Source organism: Phoca vitulina, unplaced genomic scaffold (genome assembly GCF_004348235.1).
Source record: "Phoca vitulina isolate PV1807 unplaced genomic scaffold, GSC_HSeal_1.0 scaffold43, whole genome shotgun sequence".
In the NCBI taxonomy this organism is placed as follows: domain Eukaryota; kingdom Metazoa; phylum Chordata; class Mammalia; order Carnivora; family Phocidae; genus Phoca; species Phoca vitulina.
In genome coordinates this window covers 6,231,488-6,259,095 of record NW_022589746.1, presented here as the reverse complement: position 1 = coordinate 6,259,095, position 27,608 = coordinate 6,231,488, and the positions used below count along the sequence as shown (strand labels likewise).

General features: G+C 35.8%; 1 protein-coding gene across 6 annotated transcripts in view; it reads left to right on the top strand.

The window, feature by feature from the left end:
- The window catches only part of LYST (lysosomal trafficking regulator), a 185,730-nt gene that overhangs the window by 62,058 nt on the left and 96,064 nt on the right, over positions 1-27,608 (top strand). For all 6 annotated transcript variants that reach the window (XM_032430448.1, XM_032430445.1, XM_032430449.1 and 3 more), the window contains 12 exons: positions 670-831; positions 2,503-2,659; positions 4,644-4,870; positions 5,387-5,453; positions 10,143-10,252; positions 11,859-12,285; positions 15,121-15,265; positions 16,238-16,411; positions 19,843-20,003; positions 21,025-21,215; positions 23,710-23,955; positions 26,644-26,817. In XM_032430448.1, coding sequence (XP_032286339.1) covers positions 670-831; positions 2,503-2,659; positions 4,644-4,870; positions 5,387-5,453; positions 10,143-10,252; positions 11,859-12,285; positions 15,121-15,265; positions 16,238-16,411; positions 19,843-20,003; positions 21,025-21,215; positions 23,710-23,955; positions 26,644-26,817 — 2,241 coding nt within the window. The remainder of the gene's footprint in view (positions 1-669; positions 832-2,502; positions 2,660-4,643; positions 4,871-5,386; positions 5,454-10,142; positions 10,253-11,858; positions 12,286-15,120; positions 15,266-16,237; positions 16,412-19,842; positions 20,004-21,024; positions 21,216-23,709; positions 23,956-26,643; positions 26,818-27,608) is intronic.

Sequence of the window (27,608 nt, the reverse complement as noted above, 5' to 3'; positions counted from 1 at the left end):
GACGTGTTCTTCTGCCTAGCACATTCTCTCCCTCTGCCTCTAGGCCTGCTGTCTACTACTTGTTCTTCATTGTCCATCTCATACAACCCTCCCCTGGGACACTTTTGGCAGGTCTCTCAGGCACCTTCTCTCTTTTTGTTTCTCCGAGAACTTTGTTTATAGCTCTAGTGTGGTCATCATCATACCTTGTCTACATGTATCTGTTTCTTACACTGGACTGAGGGAATTCCTTAAAGGGAGAAGTCAGCTTCATATCCATCTTTTGGCCTCATCACCTAATGTAGGGACATAGGCAAGCAGCCTTAGAGTCTACTTCTTAGAGTCTTACAGAATCTCTAAGCATAAGGCATTTGTAAAATGTAGAGATGGTTAATCAAAACTCTGAAGTTTCAACTAATCTTTTTTGTGTTTGATACAGTTAATTTGTGATCCATTGAAATTCAGAATGAAATAAGATGAGTGAAGCATTTGATAAATAAAATGTTACTATGAATTTTAACAGTAGGTATTTGTATAAGAGCTAGATATTTATAGTCCTTTTAATTTCATATCTACTGCAAATAAATGGACTAGCTTTCTCCTTATTAAGTAAATATTATTTATTTTGTCACTGTTTAATTTTTTTAAAGCATGTTATTAATATTCTTAGTATCCTTTATTTTACCTTAGAACTTGTCTGTGGAAAACATATTGTTTGAAATGAGGGACCATCTTTCCCAGTCAAAGGTGATTGAAACAGAATTAGCAAAGCCTTTATTTGATGCCCTGCTTCGAGTCGCACTGGGGAATCATTCAGCAGATTTTGAACACCATGATGCTGTGACTGAGAAGGTATGGATGCAATCCAGTTGTGTTGTTTGGGTATGACTAGCAGAGGTAGACGTATGTGGGATGGGCCTAGGCCTGATGAATGTGGTTAGAACACATGGGCCAGGATTTGGTCAGGTGAGTTCTGGGGGTCATATCTCCATCTTGTGGGATGGATAGTATTTACTCAGTGCCCTATCTCGTAAAAAACAGGAGAGCAACGTGACATGCTTTTTTTCATCTAATCTGGCAGTTTACTAAGAGTTATTCTCAGGGAGACAGAAATTTATTATTTAATTTGATAAGTCTTACATGTAACTGATAGTTTATTAAATGATAATTCAGGAATGGTGATGACTCAGGTATCTTTTCTGATCCTATATTGGTACAGTTAAATTTCCAGAACCTTGTATTTTAATTTTAAATCACTCAATACAAAAATGACTAGTACTTGCATAGAAATTAGCAGTCATAGTTTTTAAGTTAACATTTTTTTCTAAAAGAACTATTTTAATTTTTTTCTTGAAACTGTATGCATATATTTAGTTCACTACCCTCTTCTTTTATGTTTCCTTTACCCTTAATTGTCCTTTATCTTTATGTAAGTTCTTAGTAAAACTGTCCTTTATCTCTATGTAACTTCTCTTTTAATTTCGCAGTCTAGCCATATATATGACATTTTATAATCTTCTGCCACAATATTTTATGTTGCTCTTTGTCATAACTTGAAAAAACTTACTGAAATAGCAACTGATGCCTTTATCATATTCCTGAATCAATTGGTTTACTGGAAAATGTTAAAATACTACTTTATTCTACCTTTTATTAATGTTACAGTGATAAAGTACTCTGAGATGCTTTCAGTGAAAATGTGTTCCAAAGTGAAGATATTGGTAGCATTTTTATAAGAAAAGGAAGATTTCATGCTGCAGGATATTGCACCAGAAGTTAATGCTGAAACTCTCGATTTCTGAAATGCTTGTATATAGACAACTGGATTCTGAAATCTTAAAATTAATCCCTTTGAACAATTTTTATGTCTCCTCTGGTTATCTAATTTATGAAACATTTTATTTATAAAAGTCCTATGGAAAAATCTTTTTCCATGAACAAATGTGTAAAAATAGTATTTATTTGCTAGCATTAAGTTGTAAGAAGTATAATTCCACCTCATTGTGGTTTTTAGTCATTTCCTATTATATAACTAGAGTGAAATTTCATAGACTTCTTTTTCAGTAAAACTGAAATGACCTATAGCTTCATCTGTTAGAGACCCCCATTTCTGAGGTGTTAATAAAGTTGAGAGATTCTGGAAAATTTTGCTGTGTGAATTTCATAATTTATAGTGCTTCATATTGATTCCTGAGGTTTTTTTTCTTAAAGAAAACACTGAAGCTGTCCTTAAAATGATTTTTTTAAAAGATTTTATTTATTTATTTGACAGAGGAGAGACAGCGAGAGAGGGAACACAAGCAGGGGGAGTGGGAGAGGGAGAAACAGGCTTCCTGCCGAGCAGGGAGCCCAATGTGGGGCTCGATCCCAGGACCCTGGGATCGTGACCTGAGCCGAAGGCAGACGCTCAACGACTGAGCCACCTGGGCGCCCCCTTAAAATGATTTTTGAGTAATAAACATTCTATTACTAAACATGAGCAAATATTACAACTTTTGCCTTCTAATTGCACTGATCTTATAGAGTCATCAATCTGAAGAAGAATTGTCATCCCAACCTGGTGATTTTTCAGAAGAAGCTGAGGACTCCCAGTGTTGTAGTCTCAAACTTTTGGTCGAAGAAGAAGGCTATGAAGCAGACAGTGAGAGCAATCCTGAGGATAGTGAAACCCGAGATGATGGTAAAATATCACTGAAGCACTTGTGATTGGATTTGCAAATCAGATTATTAATTAGCAAAATGGTTACAGTAATACCACTTTAGAATTTTGTATTGCCTTGCAATTTAAAAAGTGCATTGCTTTGATCTTATTTGATCTTGACAATAGATTCTGGCGTTTATAATATAGTCAACATAAAACAGATATATTTTGTTATTGCCAACATTGACTGAATGCCTGAGAATACAAGGTAGAGAGAGTTCCTGCTTTCATCAATACTCCAGTAGAAAAAACAAACAGGAGGTGTCAGAAGTGAACAATATGAAGAAATAAAACAGGGTGATGTGATAGTGATTGGGTGGTCAGAGAAGGCCTCACTGAAGATGTTTGGTTTATATTGAGGCCTAAATTTAAAAAAAAAAACTATCCAGACAGATACTGACAGGAAGAGCATTTCAGGCAGTTTATTATAAAGATTGATTAATATAAGGAATACAGACATCTTTTTGTGACATCCAAGGATGCTGCAGCACAGATTTCTTCTTAGCTCACCGCAACCCAACCTGTCCCTAGGATTGCACATGATCCTTTGTCTCTGGGTTTAAAACTTGGGTAGAACAGAATAGATGGGTTGATTGGAGCCAAGAGCTTTCTGGAAGGCTCCATCTTTTTAATGTTGACCTTATGACCGTCCCAGTACTGCTAGTCTTCACTAAGTTTCCAGCAGCTTGTCTTCCTCAGTCTGTTTTCTCTTTCCCATTGCGTGAAGGCATAATCACGGATGTCCTAACAGAAGGGCTTGATGGACCCATAGCAAGTATTTGTTCATTTGTATATAATAAAGAGAGTGAAAAGAACAAAAGCGCAGCCACAAATTGAACGAATCTACATATGTATATATGTATATGTACACACACACATGTATTCATATAGCTTACTTGATTTATGAAACTATTTTTGTTTGTTTCCAGTGTTACTAAGAAATAATTGATATACATCACTATATAAGTTTAAGGTATGCAGCATGATGGTTTGATTTACATATATTATGAAATGATGACCACAATAGTATAAGTTAACATCCATCATCGTATATATGTACAGTAAAAAAAAAAAAAGAAGAAAAAATTTCTCCTTGTGATGAGAACTTTTAGGTTCTATTCTGCTGATTACTTTCTTATGTATCACACAGCAGTGTTAACTGTAGTCCTCATGTTGTCCATTACATCCCTAGTGCTTATTTATCTTGTAACTAGAAGTTTGTACATTTTGACCACCTTCCTCCATCTCCTCCCACCCCCACCTTCTGAACAAGTGCTTTTGAAAAAATATTAGTTCAATGGTGTAGGTTTTATCAGTATACTGACATTTTATAATGACAGACTTCCTCCTTTTTATAGGTTTGCTGATTAGATTAATCTAAAGAACTCTGGTCTATGTAGACATTTATAAATTTCTTAACTACATGAACATTTTTTAAACAGCACAGCAGTCACTTTTAAGAGCACATCAGTCAAATTTTCCAAAATTTAATATTCCGTGACAGTGTCTGTCTGTTTCTCGCTTATGAGGAAGACAAAGTATAGAATTCCTCCAACCAATAACCGAACCTATTATTTTCACAGAGATCTGAGCAGGCAAATGAACTAGCCTGTGATTTAAGTATTTTGGGGTCAGAAGGTTTGGGATAGTGTTTTTTCCCACTTGTGTCAGAGAAAATGTGTTAAATCTATATCACATGTCTATAAAAGTTACTGTTGATATTTGTAATTCTATTGAAGATATCAAAATTACTTTTAAGCTACTCATTTATCTTCAAAATATCCGCAAGACTTGATTATCCAGGATACTTATTGTAATCAAAAGTCACCTTGTAGGAAAAGGCTGTGTGAGAATCTTCTTATAAAGAGCACTTTGCCACAAGATCTCCTAAATGTTAAGTGAGACTTGAAATGTTTATTCAGTGTTTAGGGAATAAAAATCATCTTTTCTTTTCCTCTTTCAGGTGTAGATTTGAAGCCTGAAGCAGAAGTTTTCAGTGCATTAAGCAGCCCAAAGGACTTGCTTGAAAACCTCACTGAAGGGGAAATAATATATCCTGAGATTTGTATGCTGGAATTAAATTTGCTTTCCACTGGTAAAGCCAAACTTGATGTACTTGCCCATGTATTTGAGAGTTTTTTGAAAATCATCAGACAGAAGGAAAAGAATATTTTTCTACTCATGCAACAGGTAAAAGAGGCATTTAGTTAAATGTGGTGAATATTTATCACACACATGCCCCAATCACTCATCTCCTTATTTAGAACCCAACTTGTCTGAAAATTATTTGAGATGATTATTTATCTTTTATAATACCTTAGATATGTTTTTATGTACAAGTGTTATTCTAAAAATCTTCTAATTCCATAGTTCTCTAAAGCAGCATAAAAAATATCATTGGCTAACTAATCCTTGTATATTTCTGAGAATGGGCAATATTTTGTAAATTACACTTAATATATAGTCATTGTTTTTGAAAAACCAGAAAACCAAAACAGTATGAAAAAAATAAATGTATAAACCACCTAAAAAAAAAGAAAATGAAAAGTATGTAATTGTACACATAGCTTTTTTCCCAGTTACGTGAACATATTTATATATGTATATACAGTAGAGTATCAAATCATTTATTATGACGTTACAGTTGCTTCATACTTTCATGAGGTAAGAAATTTAATTTCTTATGTTTTGTTTTTTAATCTTCAGGGAACTGTGAAAAATCTTTTAGGAGGGTTCTTGAGTATTTTAACGCAGGCTGATTCTGATTTTCAAGGTGCGTTGAAACTGTTAGTTTTACACAATAGCTTTGAAATTATTTTGTTGTTATGTGAAATGAAGAGTTGATAATAATGACTTCCATTGGCATAGTGCCCTGTGATTTCAAAAGTAGCTTTATATGCATCATCTCTTTTGTTCGATAGACATAGTGTAAGTATCTTGATTTTATAGAGAGGACTGTCTAGATTCCAAGGGATTGAGTGAGTTGTTCAGGGTCATGTACACAGACGTGGTCTTGCAAGGACTGTTCCCCAGTCTAAGTATGGTGTTCCTGCTTTATCAGACATTGAGTGCCACTTTCCACTCTGTACTTTCATAGACATTTAAGGAATTCATAATGAATATATAGTATGGCAACATATAATAGAAACTTCGATTTTAGTTGGAGAAGTCTAACGTACATGAAACATTAATTCAGGTTTGTCAGATGTTTCTTCATGATTAAATTCGAGTGATGCATTTTTGGCAAACAGACCTCATAAGTGACGTTGTGCCTTTTACAGTGCATCATATTGTGGTTCCTGATGTCCATATCTTATTACTGTGATCATTTGGTTAAGGTGGTGTCTTGCCGAGTTTCTCCACTGTAAAGTTACTGTTTTCTCTTTATAATTAGTAAGTATCGTGTGGGGAGATAACTTGAGATTATGTAAATATTTTCTTTTCATCATACTTGAACCCACTAATCCTCAGCACCCATTGATGATTCTTGACTGAAATTGTTAATACTGTGGTATTTGCCAAATAGTGATTTTCTATTTCCATTACTCCTTTTATATTTATTAATTGTGATTATACAGTAAAGAAAAGCTTTTCCTTCTCCATTTACTTATTTAGTATATGGGTATGTTTATATTTATTGTGGTAGACACTTAGTGGGTCCTTTAGATCTGAAGACTTATTTCTAGCTTAGCTCTGAGAAATTCTATTACGTTACCTTTTTTTTTAATATTTATAGCATTTTTTAAAGATTTTATTTATTTATTTGACAGAGAGAGACACAGTGAGAGAGGGAACACAAGCAGGGGGAGTGGGAGAGGGAGAAGCAGGCTTCCTGCTGAGCAGGGAGCCCGATGCGGGGCTCGATCCCAGGACCCTGGGATCATGACCTGAGCCGAAGGCAGACGCTTAACGACTGAGCCACCCAGGTGCCCCTTACATTACCTTTTAATAACAGTTTTATTGAGAGAGAATTCGTATACTACACAGTTCACCCATTTAAAATATACAGTTCAGTGTTTTTTGGTATATTTGCAGAGTTCTGCAACCATCACCACTTATTTGCTCTTACGAATAATGCTATGAACACTCATGTACTAGTTTCTACATGGACATGTGTTTTCATTTCTTTTGGGTCCAATGGTAACTCTATGTATAATCAGATGAGGAACAGCCAGAGTGTTTTCCAAAGTGGCTGTGTTATTTTGCATTCCACCAGCAGTATATGAGGATTCTAATTTCTTTACATCCTTGCTAACACTTGTTATGACCTGTCTTTTTGGTTATATCCATCCTTGTGGACCTGCCATGTTATTCTCATTGTGGTTTTGATTTGTATTTTCCTGATGGCTAATGTTATGCATATTTTCATGTGCTCATTGACCATCTGTGTATCTTCCTTGGATTTCTTTAGAGAAATTTCTATTCAATCCTTTACCCATTTTGAAATTGGGTAATTTGTGGTTTTAATCATTGAATTTAAGAATTTTTAAATATATTCTAGATAAAAGCCCCTTATCAGATATGTATGATTTGAAATATTTTCTTCCAATCTATGGCTTATCTTTTCACTCTCTTGGTGGTGTATAATTGAAGCACACATTTTTTATTTTGATGAAGTCCAATTTGTCTGTTTTTGCTTTTGTCACAATGCTTTTGCTGTCATAATCTAGGAAGGTCTAACTTACAGTCACAAAGAAAAAATAATTTTCTTCTCTCCACGCTTTCTGTTCTCTTCTTTTTTACATCCTAATTGTAATCTTAGGCCTTCCTGGATTGATCTTGCATATGTCTTAGATTTCCTCTCACATTATCTACTTCTCTCTTCTTGTACCATGTTTTGGGAGATTTCTTCCATTCTATTCCAACCTTTTGTTCAATTTTTAATTTTGGCAGTTATCTTTTAATATTTAAGAGCTTCTTTTTGTTTGTTTTCTGGCTATTCCATTTACATATAAGGATATAATATCTTCTTAAGTATATCTGGATTTAGTAATTAACATTTTAGAAAGATATCTTCTCTACCCTAAATTACTTATTTTCTCTCTGGGGTCAGTTTATCAAATTGTTTGTCTTTTATATCTTGGTTTTTCTTGTTTATGTTGCTGATTCTCAAATATTTTGTGAACCTGTTTTGCCCATTTCTATTTAAGAAAGCTGTTGGAGTTAATGTTGTAAATTTGCTTTCCTATTTGGCATCTTCCCTGAATGGGCAGTCCACTGGAGAGCTCTGTGTGCATGTACCAGTGGATGATAGAGGCTCCCCAAATACCGTAATAAAAAGAGCTTCACTTGGGAGGGCCATTAGGGCTACTCTTACCTCATATGGCATTTTCTGTACATTAGAAAAATATGTCCTCCACACGTAGGGCTTGGCTAGTGAATAGTGTCTTTGTGTGAGAGAAAGTCATCCCTTCATCCAGGCAACACAGCCCAATGCCAGGATGCATGGCTTGGTGTGAATACCATTGCAGTTTTCTTTTAGCCCATATTTTTTCCCTTGGTGAAGCAACTTGGCCCATCTGCAGACTGTACATGTATGCCTGGTAGCCTGATGCTAATGTCCCATGGTCCATCTCAGCCTTTGCCTGGCAATCCAGTGAGTTTCTTTAAACAGTTATCAGGCTGGGGGCATAAAGTAAAAGCTGAGCTATCTGTGCTCTGTATTCAGAATCAAGGAGAGAGGTAGGTGTTTGCCGACAGACCTTGTATTAATCCCTGCATTTGTAGCCCCCTCCTTACTTCCTCTCCAGAATGTAGACAGACAGATGGGCTCTCCACTTCTCGGAGCCCCTTTGTAATTCAAAGAGATTCGAAGCTGCAGCTTTCTCTTTTATTTCTCTGCCCTTCCATCTTCAAGAAATATTTTTAAATCTGATGTGCCCCTGGCGCCCACTGACTCCCCCACTTTTTTTGCTGTTATGAATTTCTTTCTTTTTGTAATTCTGTACTTTTAGTTCAGTGGGTTTGCAGTAGTAGACAAAGGCAAATTTATATAAATATATATATCTTCATTCCCTCATTTTGAACTGGAACCTGCTAGTTTTGAACTGAAAAAAAAAAAAGTCTAAGCGCATACATACACTTTACCTTGATCATATTACTTTATCCCCCAACCCGTGATTATCTAACACTTTATTTATAGTGTTTTTTTTTTTAAATCAGAATCCTAGTTAGGTTCATACATTACAATTAGCAGATATATCTCATGTCTACTCCCCCCCACCCCCTTGCCATTTTTTTTTTTTGTTGAAGAAGCCAGGTCATCTATCATGAGGCATCTCCTGCATTCTGAATTTTGGCAATTATGTCCCTGGGAGGTTGTTTAATATAATCCTTTCTTTCTTATATTTCCTTTAATTGGCAGTAAGATCTAGAAACCTAATTAGATTCGGATTCCATTTTTTGACCGGAATATCTTACAGGCAGGAGTCTGCCTCCGTCAGAGGCACATAATGTCTGATTGTCTCTCTTTGGGGGATGCTAGGAGCCATGGATGGTCATAGCCTAGGGACTTGCAAAATGGTAACATGCTGTCATTTCATCTTCTTGGATAAGCTGGAATACTTAAAACTTGCTCTCATCAACTACTTGGTTATTCTAAGGTATAATTCCTAAAGGAAAGGCAGGAGAAATACTTAATTATTTTCCTTTATTTCCTAGTTTTCATAGTTCTTACTCAAAAACCTTTCATGGGCTCGTGTTACTTACAGGATAAAGTCCATGCTATTTTGTAGTCTTGTTGCGAGTTTCTTTCCAGATACCACATCAGTTCACGCTTCTACAAAACATGATGCTGAAACAGGGCTTCTGTCCTCAGCTTGCACATCAGGATTATTTCTGTCATATCTAAAATGGAGATAGTATTTCATTTTTAGGACTTTTTTGGGTGAGGATTAGCGGAGATAATGCATAAATATACTTTGAACACTATAATGTGTGCTACAAATATTAGTTACTTTATTCTAAAAAGTTCTATGAATTTATGTACTACCCATTATATTTTATTCTAAACTCCACAATGGAATGAGGAAAGTGTTCAAAATAATTGCTCGTGATATTTAAGTATTTTCATAATCTTTAATATTTACACTTACATATATGTCATCTAATTTAGAAAGTAGTAGTTATAATTTAAACAGTTTCAAGATGAAAAGGTAGCAGGCTATTTTATGGTAACTGACAGTGTCAACTTTTTAAACAAATACTGTATTAATTTGTGCTTCTTTAAATAATACCTCTCCTGGGAATTAACCAATCTTTAAGAAAAGTGTTTTTTTTTTTGTCAGTGGGTTGGTTTGCATTTAATCGTATTGCTATTTTTTCAGCACATTTTTGGATTATTAGTTGTTTATAATCCATTGAAGATGTGACAATAGTATTTGATCTCTTTCAGTGAAATTGTCTGGAACCTTTAATTATGTATTGGCTTTAATTTTTTTCCCTCTATCTTTCTTTAATTTAGCATGCCAAAGAGTGTTGGTGGATCTTTTGGTATCTTTGATGAGCTCAAGAACATGTTCGGAAGAGCTAACCCTTCTTTTGAGAATATTTCTGGAGAAATCTCCTTGTACAGTAAATATGCTATAATTAAAAATTTTTTTCACTGATACCTAATAGAGTATTTTTAAAAATGATTTGGAAATCACTAAGCTCTCTCTTTTAATGTAATTATTATGCAGTCAATTCCATGTTTTTATGTGTAAAGTTCTCGATCATTTTATTATTTGCACATATTTTAACTGTTTCACTTCTGTTTTGGCTAACCAGTCGTATCATTGGGCTCATAGTTCCATTGCCTCATCCCACCCCCAGTCGTAGTGTTTAAGAAATGCTAAATAATTTTGATTACTAAAGAGAACTTAATTATGAGTAGTTTGTACCATTTTAAGGATTATCCTCTTTTTAGAAAATTATTATCTACCCTTCAGGTATCTTCTATCACTTCTTTCCATTGGTGTAGCTTAGTGACTTTTCAACTGTTCTTTGCTGAGAAACTCATTTTTTTTTTTAAAGATTTTTTATTTATTTATTTGAGAGAGAGAATGAGATAGAGAGAGCATGAGAGGGGGGACGGTCAGAGGGAGAAGCAGACTCCCCACTCAGCAGGGAGCCCGATGCGGGACTCGATCCTGGGACTCCAGGATCATGACCTGAGCCGAAGGCAGTCGCTTAACCAACTGAGCCACCCAGGCGCCCCGAGAAACTCATTTTTATAATAAAATTTTGACTAAAGGATAAGCAAATAAAACAGAAAAGTTTAGAGATACTTTCTCTGAAGCAAGGTCGAATGTTCCTGAACCCTGCCCGTTTCACCACCTTACTCCAACTTGTGGACCCTGACAGGTTCTGTGGAACACAGGGTTAACAGACACTAATGTAGACACTTGATAAGTGACTGTATTTATGGAATGTTTCTTTTACTTTCTCTGAGTGCAGTTCTCATTATCATCATCAACATTAGCTGTTTTTGTGTAGGGCATACAGTAGGCAGGATATTGGACTAAATTTCTCTTCTCTACTTTACTTGTCCCTTAGTCGTTACTTTTCTCTTTAAATGTTCTTTTCCTCTCTTATCTTTTCTATAATTCTACATTTCAACTTAACCCAAAATTTGTAATTTATGAATAAAACCTAAAAATCCTTATTTTGGTTACCAAAAACAGATGAAAGAAAATTTATTTGATTAGGGAAAAGTCATGTAAAATAAGTTGGAAAGTATTGAGCCACTCAATTTTATGAAGCCAGTCATGCTATAAATATCATTCAGAATCTGGAGAATTTGTAAGGTCTCTGGTTCTATCCTTCACTTAAAAATAATTGAGAGAAGCAACTATAGCCTACTAAGAAATAAACATCTTTCTTTGATAGAAATTATTGTGGATATAATTATTGTAGTTAATATCTAACTTAAAACCAACTCATAACTTTTAGGGTTGTACCAAAAAAGCACCTAAATCTAAAATTAACTGCAAGAGATTAGCATTTTAAGAATAAAATCTCTATTTCATATCTTATGAACATTTTAATGGTATGGTAGATAGGAAGATATTTAACTAGGAATGCTGATATGTGTGTGGGTATGCTTGGACTTTCATTTATAACCAGAATTTCAAAATTATTATGTACCTTGTGCATCTTATGTACATAATTGTAACACTTTATTTTTATTTTTCTCTAGGAATTTCTTCTTCTGGGTATTCTCAAAATTATTGAAAGCGACATTATGATGAGCCCTTCCCAGTACCTAACCTTCCCTCTCCTGCATACTCCAAATTTAAGCAATGGCGTTTCATCACAAAAGGGTCCTGGGATTCTAAACAGTAAGGCCCTGGGATTATTAAGAAGAGCACGGAGCTCCCGGAGCAGGAAAGAGGCCGAGAGTGGAAGTTGCCCCCAGCATCTGCTCTCCTCTTGGCACGTAGCCCCGGTCCACTTGGCCTTGCTGGGCCAGAACTGCTGGCCCCACCTGTCGGAAGGCTTCAGCGTCTCACTGTGGTTTAATGTGGAGTGCGTCCACGAAGCTGGGAGAACCACGGAGAAAGGAAAGAAGACCAAGAAAAGAAATAAATCCTTAATTTTACGGGATAGTAGTTTGGATAGAACAGGTATGATGTTCCTGATATCTGTTACCTGGTACACTAAGCCTTTTCAGACGGCAATTTTGGTTGAGCTGTAAGAATACGGTGATGTTCTCACATGCTCTGAGTATGTTCTTCACCCTAAGTGCCTTAGTGATGGCAGACCCTGACTTACCAAAGCCTCGGTTGTCAGATAGCCTTGAAAACTTCATTTTCTTCTATATTTTTGCCTTGGGACTGGGAAGTGGGGGTGCTGCGGCAGTGGGATCACCACATATCCAAATGCTCTGGGGGGTCACCAGCCCCATTTCCTGCCTCTTCCCTGGTCCCATTACTGGATTAGGGTGACTCCTGATGTTAGAGAAGGAAAGGATACAACCTTAGAGCCACTTTTCCGTCCTTCTGCTCCCTACGCCCCAGCCCCTACGAGCCCCATTTCATCTCCTTTCTCTCTTGTAGTTCAACTCTCCTCCTCCAGCCACATCTTACCTCGGCGCCCCTCTCCTAGTTCCTATCACCGAATGTCTGGATGCGTCAGCCTTTCTCCAGAGTTAGACTCATTCCCATTCCAGTGCTTTCTATAACTGATCAAATGCCTTTTACACTTTCACAAAACTGTGTCTCATTCTTCATATGACGAGGGCAGGAAAAATATGTTCACTATAAAGCAGTTTATGGTGGTGAGAAGCAACACAGAGCTAATGGTTAGGGGCCATGGGATGAATGAAGTCACTAGAGGAGGCAAATGGTTAGGGGTTTATGCTTATACAGCGGTCCTGGCCTCCGGAGCTCTTCATTGCACGGAGCTTACACACCCCACTGGCGCCCTGCTTCAGAACACTAGGCCTTCAGGGCAGGTCCTCTGCCGCTGACTCACAGATAGAAAGGAAAGTCCTTAATGACACTCTCAAGACTGAAGAGTGGGAAAGGGCACCTGATATCCACAGCTGGAGCTCTGCATCCACTTCTCCAGACACATTTCTGTGTTATTAGCACAGCATACTTATGTCCTTTTGTGGGTTAGTCTAGGAAGGCAAACTTTTTAAAAACTTAGGTAGCTTTAGCATTTCTTTTGCGAATCGAATTTTGCCACCTAAGAATGATAGCTCCGAAGCGACATCCATGTGACCCTGTGGATGCTGACACTGTCTCATGTGCATTGGGTGCTCTCTGGATGGGCGTCACTTTGCTCAGCTCTTTCTACACACATTTTTAATCCTCACAACAATTCAGTAAGGTAAGTGCTCATGCTGGCCATATTTGCAGATGAAATCAAACAGCATGACCAATTTATATAGCTGGCGAGTGATGAAAAGGGATTTAAACCCACCTATATTCAATTCCAGAGCTTAAATGTCACCCCGACACTATAAACAGTGCAGATTGCTTTCTCATATTTAAGTGGGGGCAGTCCCAATGCAAACAGGCTCTTATAAAATGAAATAAGTATACACAATGACCTGAGAAAAGTCAGCATTGGGAAATTTTTAAAAGTTTTATTATAAAAATATATTAGAAAACATATTTTAGAAAGATGACTCTGGGGGCGCCTGGGTGGCTCAGTCGTTAAGCGTCTGCCTTCAGCTCAGGTCATGATCCCAGGGTCCTGGGATTGAGCCCCGCATCGGGCTCCCTGCTTGGCGGGAAGCCTGCTTCTCCCTCTCCCACTCCCCCTGCTTGTATTCCCTCTCTCACTGTCTCTCTCTCTCTCTGTCAAATAAATAAAATCTTTAAAAAAAAAAAAAAAAGAAAGATGACTCTGTATAAACATTTAAAAAGAACATTTAAAAAATAGTGTATATACCAAAATTTTGAAGGGAGTGATGAGGAAAATATTACAGTGATAACGCATCCTTTCCTGCTAAACCTACTTAGTGACCCTGAGTAAGTTATTGAACCTTTCAGCACCTCACTTCTGTCACCCTCTTAATGGGGACAATAAAATTTACCTCATAAGATTATTGTGAGCATTGAATTAAGAAATATTTGTCATATTCCTATTTTACAGTACCTGCGTACACAGTGGTTTTTGTTCTAGTCTTTTAGTACAAAGTCAGATTTGATATGGAAACGTTAGTATCATATCAGCCATGAATTGTCTATACATCTCATATCTTGGGCAGTAGTCCCCAAAATAATCAATGAATTTAACTCTTCCTTTTAAAGACTACTATTGTTTAGGGGGAGTATTCTGAAAAATTGGTAGTGTTTATACCTGTTGAAAAATGGCAAAAATATATATACAGTCTAATAACTATATATATCTATATATCATCTTCTCTGAAAGGCAAATCGATTTAAAGATAAAGCATATGGCATTATGTCAGCTTGCCTTAGAAAACATTTTAGACTTTCAGAATCACTTAACAATTATATTCAAAGATGACTCATCATGGAGTCTACACAGGAATATATTTATTGATTTTTTTAAAATCATGCTATTGTAACAATTATAGGATGACTTTGATAGTGCCATGTGACAATGGTGTGTGCTCCCTGGGCCGGGGTCCTAACGTCAGAGTGGCCCAATCCAATCAATAAAAGAATTGTGGCACAGATTGTAACAGGTCACTGCAGTGACATCACAGGGGTTTGTTCATTCCCACAATTAACTGCCAGTTATCATATATTTTGAAACATTTGATAACTTTTAATGCACTCAATTACTGTTTTCCCTCATGGTGCTCTTTTGGAGTTAATGTCTCAACTTTGGGAATATTGTTTGGAACAGGTCAGGTTCAGACATCCAAGTAAATAATTTACTGCAAATGAACAACCACGCTTTGTGTTCTTTTAAATTCACTTTTCCACTCAGTTTTTATCAGCTGCTTTACTGATTATTCTAACATCTTTTTATCATAGGGAACAACAGACCAGAAGGTGCAGAGTACATAAATCCTGGTGAAAGGCTCATAGAAGAAGGATGTATCCATATGATTTCATTGGGATCCAAAGCTCTGATGATCCAAGTGTGGGTTGATCCCCACAAAGGCACTTTTATCTTTCGGTATTGATTATCCTCAAACCCCCCCCCCTTTGAATAGATCATGTATTTAAATAATTTATATGCTAATAAAGATCATTACAGCAAATCAGGAAAATACTATTTAAAAAGAAGATACATCCTAATAGTTATTAATACCACCTCTGTAGCAATATATTATTCTATCCAAAAATCTATAACTAAACTCTAAAGTAGATTGTGTTAATTCTCAATTAGATTTTAGACCAAATGCTCACTGAAGTCTTATCTATGGAAGTATTCTATCAGATTGCAGTCACCCTAAGATATTATTCTCAGACAGTTGTTTTCCTTGCAGTTTATATATTTAATAGCCATTATCTTATAAACTTTAGTTCTTCTTGCAATCTTGTCTTTTTTTCCTGTGTCCTTTGTTCACTAGTATAGATACGAATCTTTTACTTGTATTGAGTATGAATAGTATGATACTATTTTTATAAAACTTAAAACTAAACAAAAATATGTTATTAGGGGATATATACTTTTTGTTATAAATGTTATTTGGAACTTTATATACATTGTATCCTAATTCTCTCAGTAGTCCCTCCAAGTAGGGTAGACCTCTAGTACATCCTGGCATATAGACATTTATGTACAACATGTATTAATTTTTGTATGAACAAAATATTACATTGTAATTTCTAAAAGGGCAATGTAGAAATAGTAACAATAAAGGGTTTTTTTGCAAATTGAATTTTGAAAATTAGTGCCTAAATTATTAACACCAGCAAATGAGCATCATCTATTTTAGCTCATGAATTGAGGTAATAATATAAGAAAATAACTAAGCAGATTTTATGGTGTAAAACAAAGACCTACTGACTTTGCAAGTTAGTTTAAAAATAGAACTGCTTTTTAATCTCATTTAAATATCTAGAATTATAGTTATACATTTATTAAATGCTGAGATCAGAAATTCCACGTTTTCAGCCTATACTTTTTCTTTTGTTTTTGTAGAATGTGCATGGATTCAAATGATGATACAAAAGCTGTTTTACTGGCACAGGCTGAATCACAGGAGAATATTTTCATCCCAAGCAAATGGCAGCATTTAGTCCTCACCTACTTACAGCAGCCCCAAGGGAAAAAGAATAACCATGGGAAAATCTCCATATGGATCTCTGGGCAGAGGTTTGAAACATTTTTAGTAAACACTTACTAACTTCAGTTACAATTTTAAGTTTAGTTGGTCATAGCTTCTGAAACGGATTACAGGAAACTATAGATAAAATGTGCTATATGTTAATGCAGGAATCTATGTCAGAGTTGGATATTTTTCCTACTTATCACTCTAATACAAAATTAATTTCCCATACTAGTAACTGTTGAAAATTAATATTTGAGTTTGGGGGAACATGCAGAAATCTGGATATTTAGACATTTATGTAGAATATATGTTAGATCAAGGAACAAAACCTACAATTTGGTCCTTCAAACCTATATATTTATAAAATGAATCCACAAGGAATTATTTCAACTAAGTAGCTAATTAAGCTAATACCTAAAAATTTTTAAAGACTAATATCTAAATTAAGTCAGGGTTTCAAAAGAAATTAGAATGACTAGGGAAAAATATAAGCCAGTATGTCAGGTGATAGATTAAGATAGGGTCCTTGAAACATACCCGGTGATAGATTCAGGTATAATACTATGTGATGTTTACTGACCAGGAAAATTGTGGGTCAAGTTCATAAGAATATTTTCTGGAATATCTTAGTGTAAAATTTAACCCAGAGAGAGCTATAATATATCTTGGAATTATGAGAGTTGGGAAATATTTTATGAATGAAAGAACATGAAAGGGGATAAAGAATTGGAAACTGGTATGGCACAGGATGGGGTCAGGCTGGCTGGAAGGAAGATTCTAAGTTGAATAATGAGAAAGAAAAACGAATGGTTATGGCAAAACTACCTGACAAGCAAGCTTTGAATTTCAAGATGAGGCATCTAGATGTAATCAAACGGACTGTAAAATATTGTATACCTGTTATGTTGCAGACCTTTTGCTAGGTGCATTCTAAACACTATCTCCCAATTCTCTCAAATATCCCTCAAAGTAGATTAGACCATAGAAATAACATATGCCCTTAGTGTAAATGAACCCATTTTTATTCATTCATTTGTTCATCCATTAAATATGTATTGAGGAATTACTGTGCGCCCAGCATGTGCCTGAGGGAAATGGTAAACAAGACTCAAGACTCAAGTTCCATGCCTCCTTGGAGCTCACAGTCTAACGGGGAAGCGGACAACAAGCAAACACAATTAAATGCATATATACAAATTATGACAAATATTGTGGAGATAAAACAGATCCCTAGAGAGAAAATATCTGGTTTGCTATTTAAGAGGTGGATCAGGAAAGGCCTCTTTGGGAAAGGATTATTTAAGCTGAGACCTCAAGGAGAGATGGAGCATGCTCTGAGCAGTTGGGGGGCGGGAGGGTCGGTGGGAGGGCCTTCCAGGCAGAAGAAAGGGCCCATGGAAACAAAGGGAAGGCTGTGTGCCGGGTCATTGCTGAAAGGGAGGCTATCAAGTTGATGGCTTACAGCTGTTCAGCCTCAATGCTAGAGGGAGGCAGAGGAGAAGGGGCCTGTGAGTGGCCTAGGGAAGTCAGTCCCCAGGGTCCACCACAGGAAAGAACAGGGTTTGGAAATAAAATCAAGGCTTCAGTTTTTGTGTATTCATTTTAAAAATCCGTGGAAAAATGTCATTGAAGTTTCCATATTCCAAATAAATATTTTCTGAGAAGTTCTCAGTCTTCAGCCAATCAGTAAATTTTTTTTCGGAACCTTGAGTTAGATCGGTTAGAGTTGGGGATAAGGCTGTGAATAGTGATTTCTTGAGCTCTCAGCATGTGCCAGGCACTGTATTCAGCACTTTACACAGATCACCTCATTTGGTCCTCCTGACAACACCAGGAAGTAGGTATATTGTTTCCTCTATTTTACATATGAGACAACTGAGACCTAGAGTGGGGTAAAGTCATGCCACAAGAAAGGAGTACAACTGAAACTTGAACTCAGATATAGCCCATGCTTTAGAACCTGAAGTTTTACCGCCCCACAACCTTTTTCTGAATCAGACCACCTGACAGTTATAGGAGTCATAAACTATGAGACTTGTTCAGAATGAGAGTTTAGGTGTTCATTGTAGATAGCTAGCAGAGTCACTTAATTCACATATTTCTCCATTACTTTGAAGGAATTTTTTTGCCATTTGGTACAAAGTACCAATGATTTGGTACTGATTATGTAATGATTTCATCTGTTAGTAGAGTGATGAGCAAGTGATCAAGGACAAATATATTATTCCTTTGATTTAAATTTGATACTATAACTCTGAACTGAAAGAATAATTTCTATAAATAATACAGTTCAAGAGAACGTTTTTGATAGTACATAATTGACACTAAAAACAAATTATTAATAGTTTACATTGTGATTTAATGTTGAGCACACAAATCTGGTAGGAATATATGGCACACAGTAGATAATATTTGTCGAATTCATCTTGCAAAGCATTCTTTACCCTTAAAAACTGTATCAAGTAATGCTGCCAATAGGTGGCAGTAGTGTTTCAGTCACGGCCATGTATTTGGTTCCAGAAAAGATGCCTGTAATAGAAAATATCTCATTCTAATGTTGTATGCCAGTTAAACCTCAATTTAAAAAAAAAAGAAATTATCTTACATCTTTATCAGAAAATATTTCTATTCAAATAGTTAAATTTACAGGGTAGATATGAAACAGAAAGCCTTAGGGAAGAGTTTTTAAATAAATGGATATACCAATGTAGAATTACTCATTAAGAGCTAACCATGTCAGTGTATACTAAGTCTTTATCTTATTAATAAACTTTACCTTTATAATTTACCTTCATTATCTTACTGTGGAGCTTAAAACATTCCCCAAATAGGGGTAGAGCTTGGTACTCTGCACTTCCAACCGGATGGTGAAATCCTCTCGTCATGTGTGTCTGTCTTTGAGAAAGCGTTTGTTTACCTTTTCCTACTCTGTCTTTTGTAAGGATTCATGTGAATAGAGGAGACTAATCTAAAGCTCCATGACTAAGCATTGAAAAAACAGAAAATGCAGAAAAGCGCTGGCATTTCAGTGGCTAGTTAGAACAAAACCTAGAGACGTGATATTCTTTTCTGAGTAGTCTTTGAAGGCTTCATAGATGATATTTTAGGAATGGTTTACCACAGTGGGAGACTTCTTGGTAAAATTAGGGGGAGGTGGTCAGTTTGTGTCTGTAAATCAGGAAGGCACATGTGCAGAAGTCAATGACAAAGAAAACTCGTGTCACATGTCCAGTCCCATGTCCCATGACCTGCTATAGGACCAGCAGGCATCTGTTTTGCCCCCCTCTCTGGAATTTGCATACTGCCAGCACCGTGGACCAAGAGACAGCAGAATCCGTTCTTCTTTTTCTTCCCTTCACCAGCTCTGTGTTGCCGAACCAAGAAAACTGTTCAAGAATTTCCCATTATTAAACATTCATACTTGTAAAATACTGAAGTCACTGAAATAATTGGTTTAACTTTGTTTTTTGTGTAGGAAACCTGATGTTACTTTGGATTTTGTGCTTCCAAGAAAAACAAGTCTGTCATCTGATAGCAATAAGACATTTTGCATGATTGGCCATTGTTTATCATCCCAAGAAGAGTTTTTGCAACTGGCTGGAAAATGGGACCTGGGAAATTTACTCCTCTTCAATGGTATATTTTTCTCCTTCAAAGGATTTCTAATTTTTTTCAGTTAATAAGTATTAAACTAGTAAATTATCCTGGATAAGATATTAATCCCTGTTTGTTCATTGATACTTAATAAGTACTATATTATCTAGATACCAAGATGCATTTTTAAAATATTTTAACGTTTTTATAATCGAGATGCTTCTTAAAATTGATACATACATTCAATGTAGGGGTGTGCATGTTACCCCAACCCCTCTCCCCCAAAAAGAAAGCTTATGTTAAATCAACTTTATTTTATAATCCTGGAAAATGCACTATTATGACAAGTAAACTTAGAATAGTTGTCTCTCTTACTTATAACTTTAGGATATTCTATAAAAATATTAAATTTTAGGGAAAAAAGAAATATATGTTTTAAAATATATATATATATCACTAAACCTGGCACATAATAGCATTCAGGCAGTGTTTATTGAATAGATAGATGGGTGGAAGGAATAGAGACATCAACCCACATTTATTTTAAAAAGGAATTTACTGAAGTGTAGTTTCCATTTACTTAAAAAAAAAAAAAAGGGCAGAACAAAACCAAAATAACTGTTCTCTAAAGAACAAACAGAATTTTGTGATTTATTTTATCACAAGCTTCACAGTTAACTCTATATATATTAATTCATTTTCCATCCATAGTTGGCATAGGTTATTTGCTCATGACACCAATTTGGAATTTGAGGCTTTATCAATTGTATAGAGATAAAAGAATTTGGCAGAAAAAATTAATTCTTGATTTCTTGTTTTTTATAAAAAATTCTGGTTGGGGGTGCCTGGGTGTCTCAATTGGTTAAGGGTCTGCCTTCAGCTCAGGTCATGATCCCGGGGTCCTGGGATCGAGCCCCGCTCTGGCTCCCTGCTCAGCGAGGAGTCGGCTTCTCCCTCTGCCCCTCCCCTTGCTCCTGCTCTCTCTCAAAATAAAAATAAAGTCTTAAAAAAAAATTCTGGTTGGAGTGATATAAATAAGTAACTTTATTTTTCTGCTATTCAGGAGCTAAGATTGATTCACAAGAGGCCTTTTATCTATATGCTTGTGGACCCAACCATACATCTATAATGCCATGCAAATATGGCAAGCCTGTGAATGACTACTCCAAATATATTAATAAAGAAATTTTGCAATGTGAACAAATCAGAGAACTTTTTATGACCAAGAAAGAAGTGGACATTGGTCTCTTAATTGTAAGTTTTCATTTTATAAGTTTTGACTTTATGGGAACTGATAATATATCTTTATTAAATGTGTAATTAGCTATGAATTAAATTTCTAAAGTGTATCTTCTTTCTTTCTCAACATTTTTGCTCCTTAAGAACATAGTTTCTTCTTAAAAAAATTGAAATACTCAGAATTTGCTTTCAAGTTTCAAATTTTTATCCCCTTTTCCTTAGAACTGTATTTCTATACTAAGTATTAGTTTATACCTCCTAGTCATTCAAGAAAAATGTTTATGATATAGTGAAAATATAACATGTGTTAGCCTAAAAAATATTGCTCATTATATTTCATTTCCATATTTATAAATAAATACTAACTTTTATTTATAATATTAGCTTTAATTATATATACTCAGATTTTAGAATATTTATTCTTTAATATCAATAACAATAAGGAATTTGGCTTTCAAAATATTGCTAACTCTGCTTATATGAGACTCTCAGATTGTTTTTTATACATTATTGTAATATTTTGTTCTAGTATACAATTTAGGAACTTGTGGTGGATATTTTTCATTATAGCAACTAGAAAGCTGAGCCTTTGTCTTAGAAGATCTACTAAAAACTGGTAGATCTGACCATGAAACTGTGTTCCTCCTTCTCTTGCTTCTTATGAGAGGTACAGTTAGAGGTCAGAGATGATTTTTACTTGAAGGAGACTACTAATTTGGAATGTATTTTGTTGTTGTTAATGAGATGTATATTTCATAATCAAAATAAATTCTGTTTTAAAGCTGTAACATTTGACTAAAGGAAAGGAGAAATTCTAGTATAGATATTTTGTAAAACATATGTAAGTCTTAAGTGGTGTTAAATATGTATCTGTGGTAAAGTAGCTAGAGGGTAGATACCTATGGAATTTGGCTAATGATCTGATACTGTGCATATGGTCTTTTTTTCCCTAGGGAGTATTAGAAAGGGGGCTGGGAGCACTATGGTGGTCCACTATGATGGAGTGGTGGTCACGGATGCCTATGGAATTTGGCTAATGATCTGATACTGTGCATATGGTCTTTTTTTCCCGGGGGAGTATTTAAAAAGGGGGCTGAGAGCATTATGGTGGTCCACTATGAGCGGTGGTCAGGGATGCTAAATGTTCCACAGTGCAAGGGCAGTATTATACAGCAAAGAATTACCCCGAATGTCTCACCGTTGAGAAAACATGCTTGAGGGAAATGTTTCTCAAACCTGAGTATGCATCAGAATCACTCAGAGGACTTGTTAAAACAGATTGCTGGGCCAGAGTTTCGGATTCGGTAGGGTCCAAAGTGTGGCCTAGGAACTTGCATTTTTAACAAATCGCAGATGATGCTGATGCTGCTGGTTCAGGACCACACGCTGGGAATCCATGCTTTAGGGAGACCAAGGAGTTCACACAACTAGTGTTTGTTCAGATAATAATTTTAACTCTCTAGTTTTTGGTTAGTCCATTTGTTTTCACACACAAAATTACCTTAATCCTTTTATTTTGCTTAAAAAGAATTAGATAAGTCATAAAATTTAACATAAATTATCACAAACAAAAATTCAAAGGGTTTATTGTGAAAACTCTTTTTAGCAAGCAAATTTTTTTAGCCTGGTTTAGTAACTTGGGGATTATGACGTCATGAGCAAAAAGTCTGGCAAGGTGGGGGTGTCACGTGGGACTCGTCTCAGGCAGATGAACATTTTTTCAGCTTGCTGATGAAAACTACTGCAGGTTTAAGGTTTTGTTTTGCCCAGCGTAATCATATGTAGTAGACTGTTAGTCGTGTTAGTTGGTATACAAATGTACCAGATGATGTCTGGATGAAACTGTATTTAAATCACCGTGGTTGAAAGTGATCAAAGCCCAAGACCACCATAGTTTCTATGAGAAGCACATGATTTCCCTAAGCCTGAGCTCCCTACCTGAAGTTAGAACCTGATTGATACTACCCTCTGTGGGGAGAAATATTGCAAATTCTTTTCAGTTTTAGTTAGGAATGATGATAGTCTGGAATTTTATTCTAGTAGAAAGATCTGGCTTACAGTCACTTTTAAATGAGTAGTCAGCCTATGAACAAATTCAAGGCAAAAATTTTGAATTCATTGACCCAGAGTTCCCATTTCATGAGGTTGTAAAGATCGGTTAATATTTGTAAATGCAAACAACAGTGCCTGGTATGCAATGAATGTGGTATAAGACTCAGCTGTTCTTAGTAGCAATAGGAAGTGTAATTTCATGTTTATTCTAAAATGGTTAAAGCCGGAATCTTTCCCAGCCTTGACAAGGTTTATATTATTTATTGGTCACTGCTAATTGAAACTGATCTTTTCCTTTGTGGGTAGCCACATTGCTCCTCATGTTTATCTTTGTTTAGTGTAGTGTCTGTCAAAGAAAACAATTTGTTGGGTACCTTTTCACTTTGAAATATTTATTTGCTGGTTGATAACTTTTTAAATTTTGTTTAGTTACTAAAAGAAAATATTTGTGTTTCAGGAAAGTCTTTCAGTTGTTTACACAACTAACTGTCCTGCTCAGTATACCATCTATGAGCCAGTTATTAGACTTAAAGGTCAGATGAAAACCCAACTTTCCCAAAGACCCTTCAGCTCAAAAGAAGTTCAGAGCATCTTGTTAGAATCTCATCATCTAAAGAATCTCCGGCCTACTGAATGTAAAACTATTCAAGGCATTTTGCACGAGATTGGTGGAACTGGTATATTTGTTTTTCTCTTTGCTAGGGTAAGAATCACTGATTACAGTTTTATCTGAAGAGAAACTACTTCTAATGTAGCAGGAGGGGAAGAATGAAGGGGGGGAAATCGGAGGGGGAGAAGAACCATGAGAGACGATGGACTCTGAAAAACAAACTGAGGGTTCTAGAGGGGAGGGGGGTGGGAGGATGGGTTAGCCTGGTGATGGGTATTGAGGAGGGCACGTTCTGCATGGAGCACTGGGTGTTATGCACAAACAATGAATCATGGAACACTATATCTAAAACTAATGATGTATGGGGATTAACATAACAATAAAAAAAATTTAAAAAAAAAAGAGAGAAACTACTTCTTTAATACTGCTAAATTTCAGTGGATTTTTTTAAATTACAAAAACAATTATAAATCAACCATATTAAACTTTTAAGATAAAATCACATGTTGGTTAGGAAGTCATCAAGCTTTCTGCCACACATGGTGAAAATTTCTTTTAATTGTGGAGATTTTAAAAGTTTTCTACTATCCAGAAATGTAATTAGAACAATTAAATATTAAATGTACAAGATTTAATGGGGTGCCTGCCTGGCTCAGTGGGTAGAATGTGCGATTCTTGATCTTGGGGTCATGAGTTCAAGCCCCACATTGGGTCTAGAGATTACATTTAAATAAATAAATAAATAAATGTACAAGACTTAAATTGTCAATGAGGAAAAAAATACATGTTATAGTAACAAAAAGAAGAAAGGTGTTCTTTGGACAACTGGGCACATTCAAGGTGGTATGGCCTTAGAAAAGAATGTATTCTTTTTTTTATTTTAAGATTTATTTATTTATTTGAGAGAGAGCATGGGGGAGGGGCAGAGGGAGAGGCAGAAGGGGAGGGAATCTTAAGCAGACTCCCCACTGAGCGCAGAGTCTGTCTCGGGGCTCGATCTCACGACCCTGAGACCAGGACCTGAGCCGAATCCAAGAGTCTGACACTTAAACCAACTGCCACCCAGGCGCCCCAGGAATGTGTTCTTTAAAATAAGGTTTGTGAAATTTGTTTTTCCCAAGCTTCCAGATGCATGGAAAAAAACAAGGGTCAGCAAATAAGTACAAAAAATAATTTGAGTTTGTTTGAAGTTTTTTTAAAGAGAAGGAGAAATATAAAAAGCTTGACTGATGTCATGAGTACTATATTAGAATGAATTGTTTAACTATCTGTTCTACTTAGTCGTCTTAGGGCAGGGACAATGTCTTCCCTGACATAGAGTAGACTGTCAATAAGTACATACTGATTGTTTACAGGGATTGCTGAAATCCTAAATAGGGAGTACAAATGGTACTAATTATCTGTCCTTCCTCAAGGTCCATTTCCTTGTTTAACTAAAGCAGCCTTAATCTTCTTTCATCCTTAGAATTTTATTTCTAGGTGTAACTTCTGCAGCATTCTGCATGTCTCCCTAACTGGCTTGCTTTCCTCGATGGAACCACCACCTTTGATTGATTTTGCAATAAGGGGCACATCAGTGTCTGTTATTATCATTACTGTTCTTATAAATATTTTGTAAACATTGACTCAGGATACTCTAAGCTGTTTTTTTCTTTTCTTCTTCCTTTTTCAAAATTTTTTTTGCATCCAATATCTAGTTGATTTTCCCATAATATTTTAAAATTAAAAGCTTTTTAACTCCTCATCAACATTTCATGACTGACTTTTATAGCTTTGTATAATAAAAAATGTATATCTTTGGTTTTCCCTCTTTCATCAAGTTACTGAACATAATGTTGTTATGATTACTGTTACACAGTGACTAGATCCTAGAGAAAATGGTTGATCTTTTGTTTTACCCACATTTAGGATCTTGCCAATAAGACTTCTAATGTATGTTGTCACACTTAAAACTTAGGAACTTTCTTCACTATTTTTCCTCCTCCCCTACAAAATTAAATTTAGTCTTCTTAAAAACCTTGCATGTATAGGCTGCCTGTTGAACTGAATGTCTACCATCCAGCCAAATAGGCAACTTGCAGCCTCCTAGCTGTACCAGGAGCTTCTGGCTTTAGGCCTTTACCCCTCTCCTGTCTCTTGCACCCGGCCATCTGCTGTTCCTACTTTCTAGGATTTTGCCATCTTTCCAGGCCATCTTCTCTCCATTAGGCTTCCCTAACCCAAGCAGAATAGAGTTGGAAATAGTTTCTGCGCCCTTGTAACACTCAGATCTCATTCTTGTTTGCCTTTAGTCATGATAATGAGGTGTGTGTTTCATCTATAGTAGTTGTCAGAAAGCATTGGTTTAATTGCAGTACAAGGCAAATCTGTGGTTTACATAGATCTTGTCTTTTGACTAGATAGTAGGCCCCACTGGGAGCAAGCATCATGCCTTTTACTTCTTTGTTTTCTTCCACAGCATGTAATGCAGAGCCTTTTTGTTGATGGACTAATAAAAAACCTGAGGCATTTTGCTGACATTTCAGATCACTAATAAAATGCTACTGACTTACACAGTTGTAAATGTTATTTTAGTTCATTTATAGTATATTTAAGAGACTAAAGATCATGGGATTTATGTCTTTCATTTTTGTTTATTTATAATGCTTGAATAATGAAGTGTGAGCAAAAAAAAATAGCTTTCAAATAAAACTGATGGATTGATGTTATGTATTAGTAGATAATCATACATGTTAAATTTTTCTCTCAATAAATTAAAATAAATATATATATATTTTTTAGGTTGTGGAACTCAGTAGCTGTGAAGAAACTCAAGCATTAGCACTGAGAGTTATACTCTCATTAACTAAATATAACCAACAGAGAATACATGAATTAGAAAATTGTAATGGACTTTCCATGATTCATCAGGTGTTGATTAAACAAAAATGCATTGTTGGCTTTCATGTTTTGAAGGTATGTCCTCATAAAATTTATTCTTACAGTTTCATATGCAATGATACTTCTCCATTAGTGTTCCAACAATAGAATTTTGTGTTTCAGTTACTTCTGAAGAAAACGAAGGAAACTCAACAGTGTATATTTAATCAAACTAAGATACTCTTCTGATTTTCTTCATCATTTACATAATTACATTTTTGTCTTGTTTAAAGCATTTTAGAAGAGTAAGAGAAAAAAATTAACTCATAGAATTTTAGATCTGGATGAACTGGAGCTGTCTCTTAAGCCTGGCCCCTCATTCTGTAGGTTGCTGAAATTAAGACCCACAGAGACAATTGTTGTTTGCCTCAGCTCCCAGTTATGGAAGAGAACCCAGAGTTAGTTTTTTAAAGCTATATTAGTTTTTATTTTGATCCAGCTGTCATGATATACTTAAACACCTTTCTAGCTAAAAGCATTTGGTAATGTGAAACTATTTCTCTCTGAGGGTACTAGTAGTAAGGCAAGAGACTATCTCTTCACCTGCACCCTCAACCCCCCACTCCTTAAAATATCAAGATCCACATTTATGGCATGAATCCTTAGTACTTTTTGGAAAAGGGTTTGTTTTTCTTTTTTAAAGATTTTATTTATTTGAGAGAAAGAGAGAGAGAGAGAAAGAACACAAGCAGGGGGGAGGGGTAGAGGGAGAAGCAGGTTCCCCACTGACTAGGGAGCCTGATGCAGGACTCGATCCCAGGGTCCTGGGATCATGACCTGAGCCGAAGGCAGACGTTCAACCGACTGAGCCACCCGGGCACCCTTGG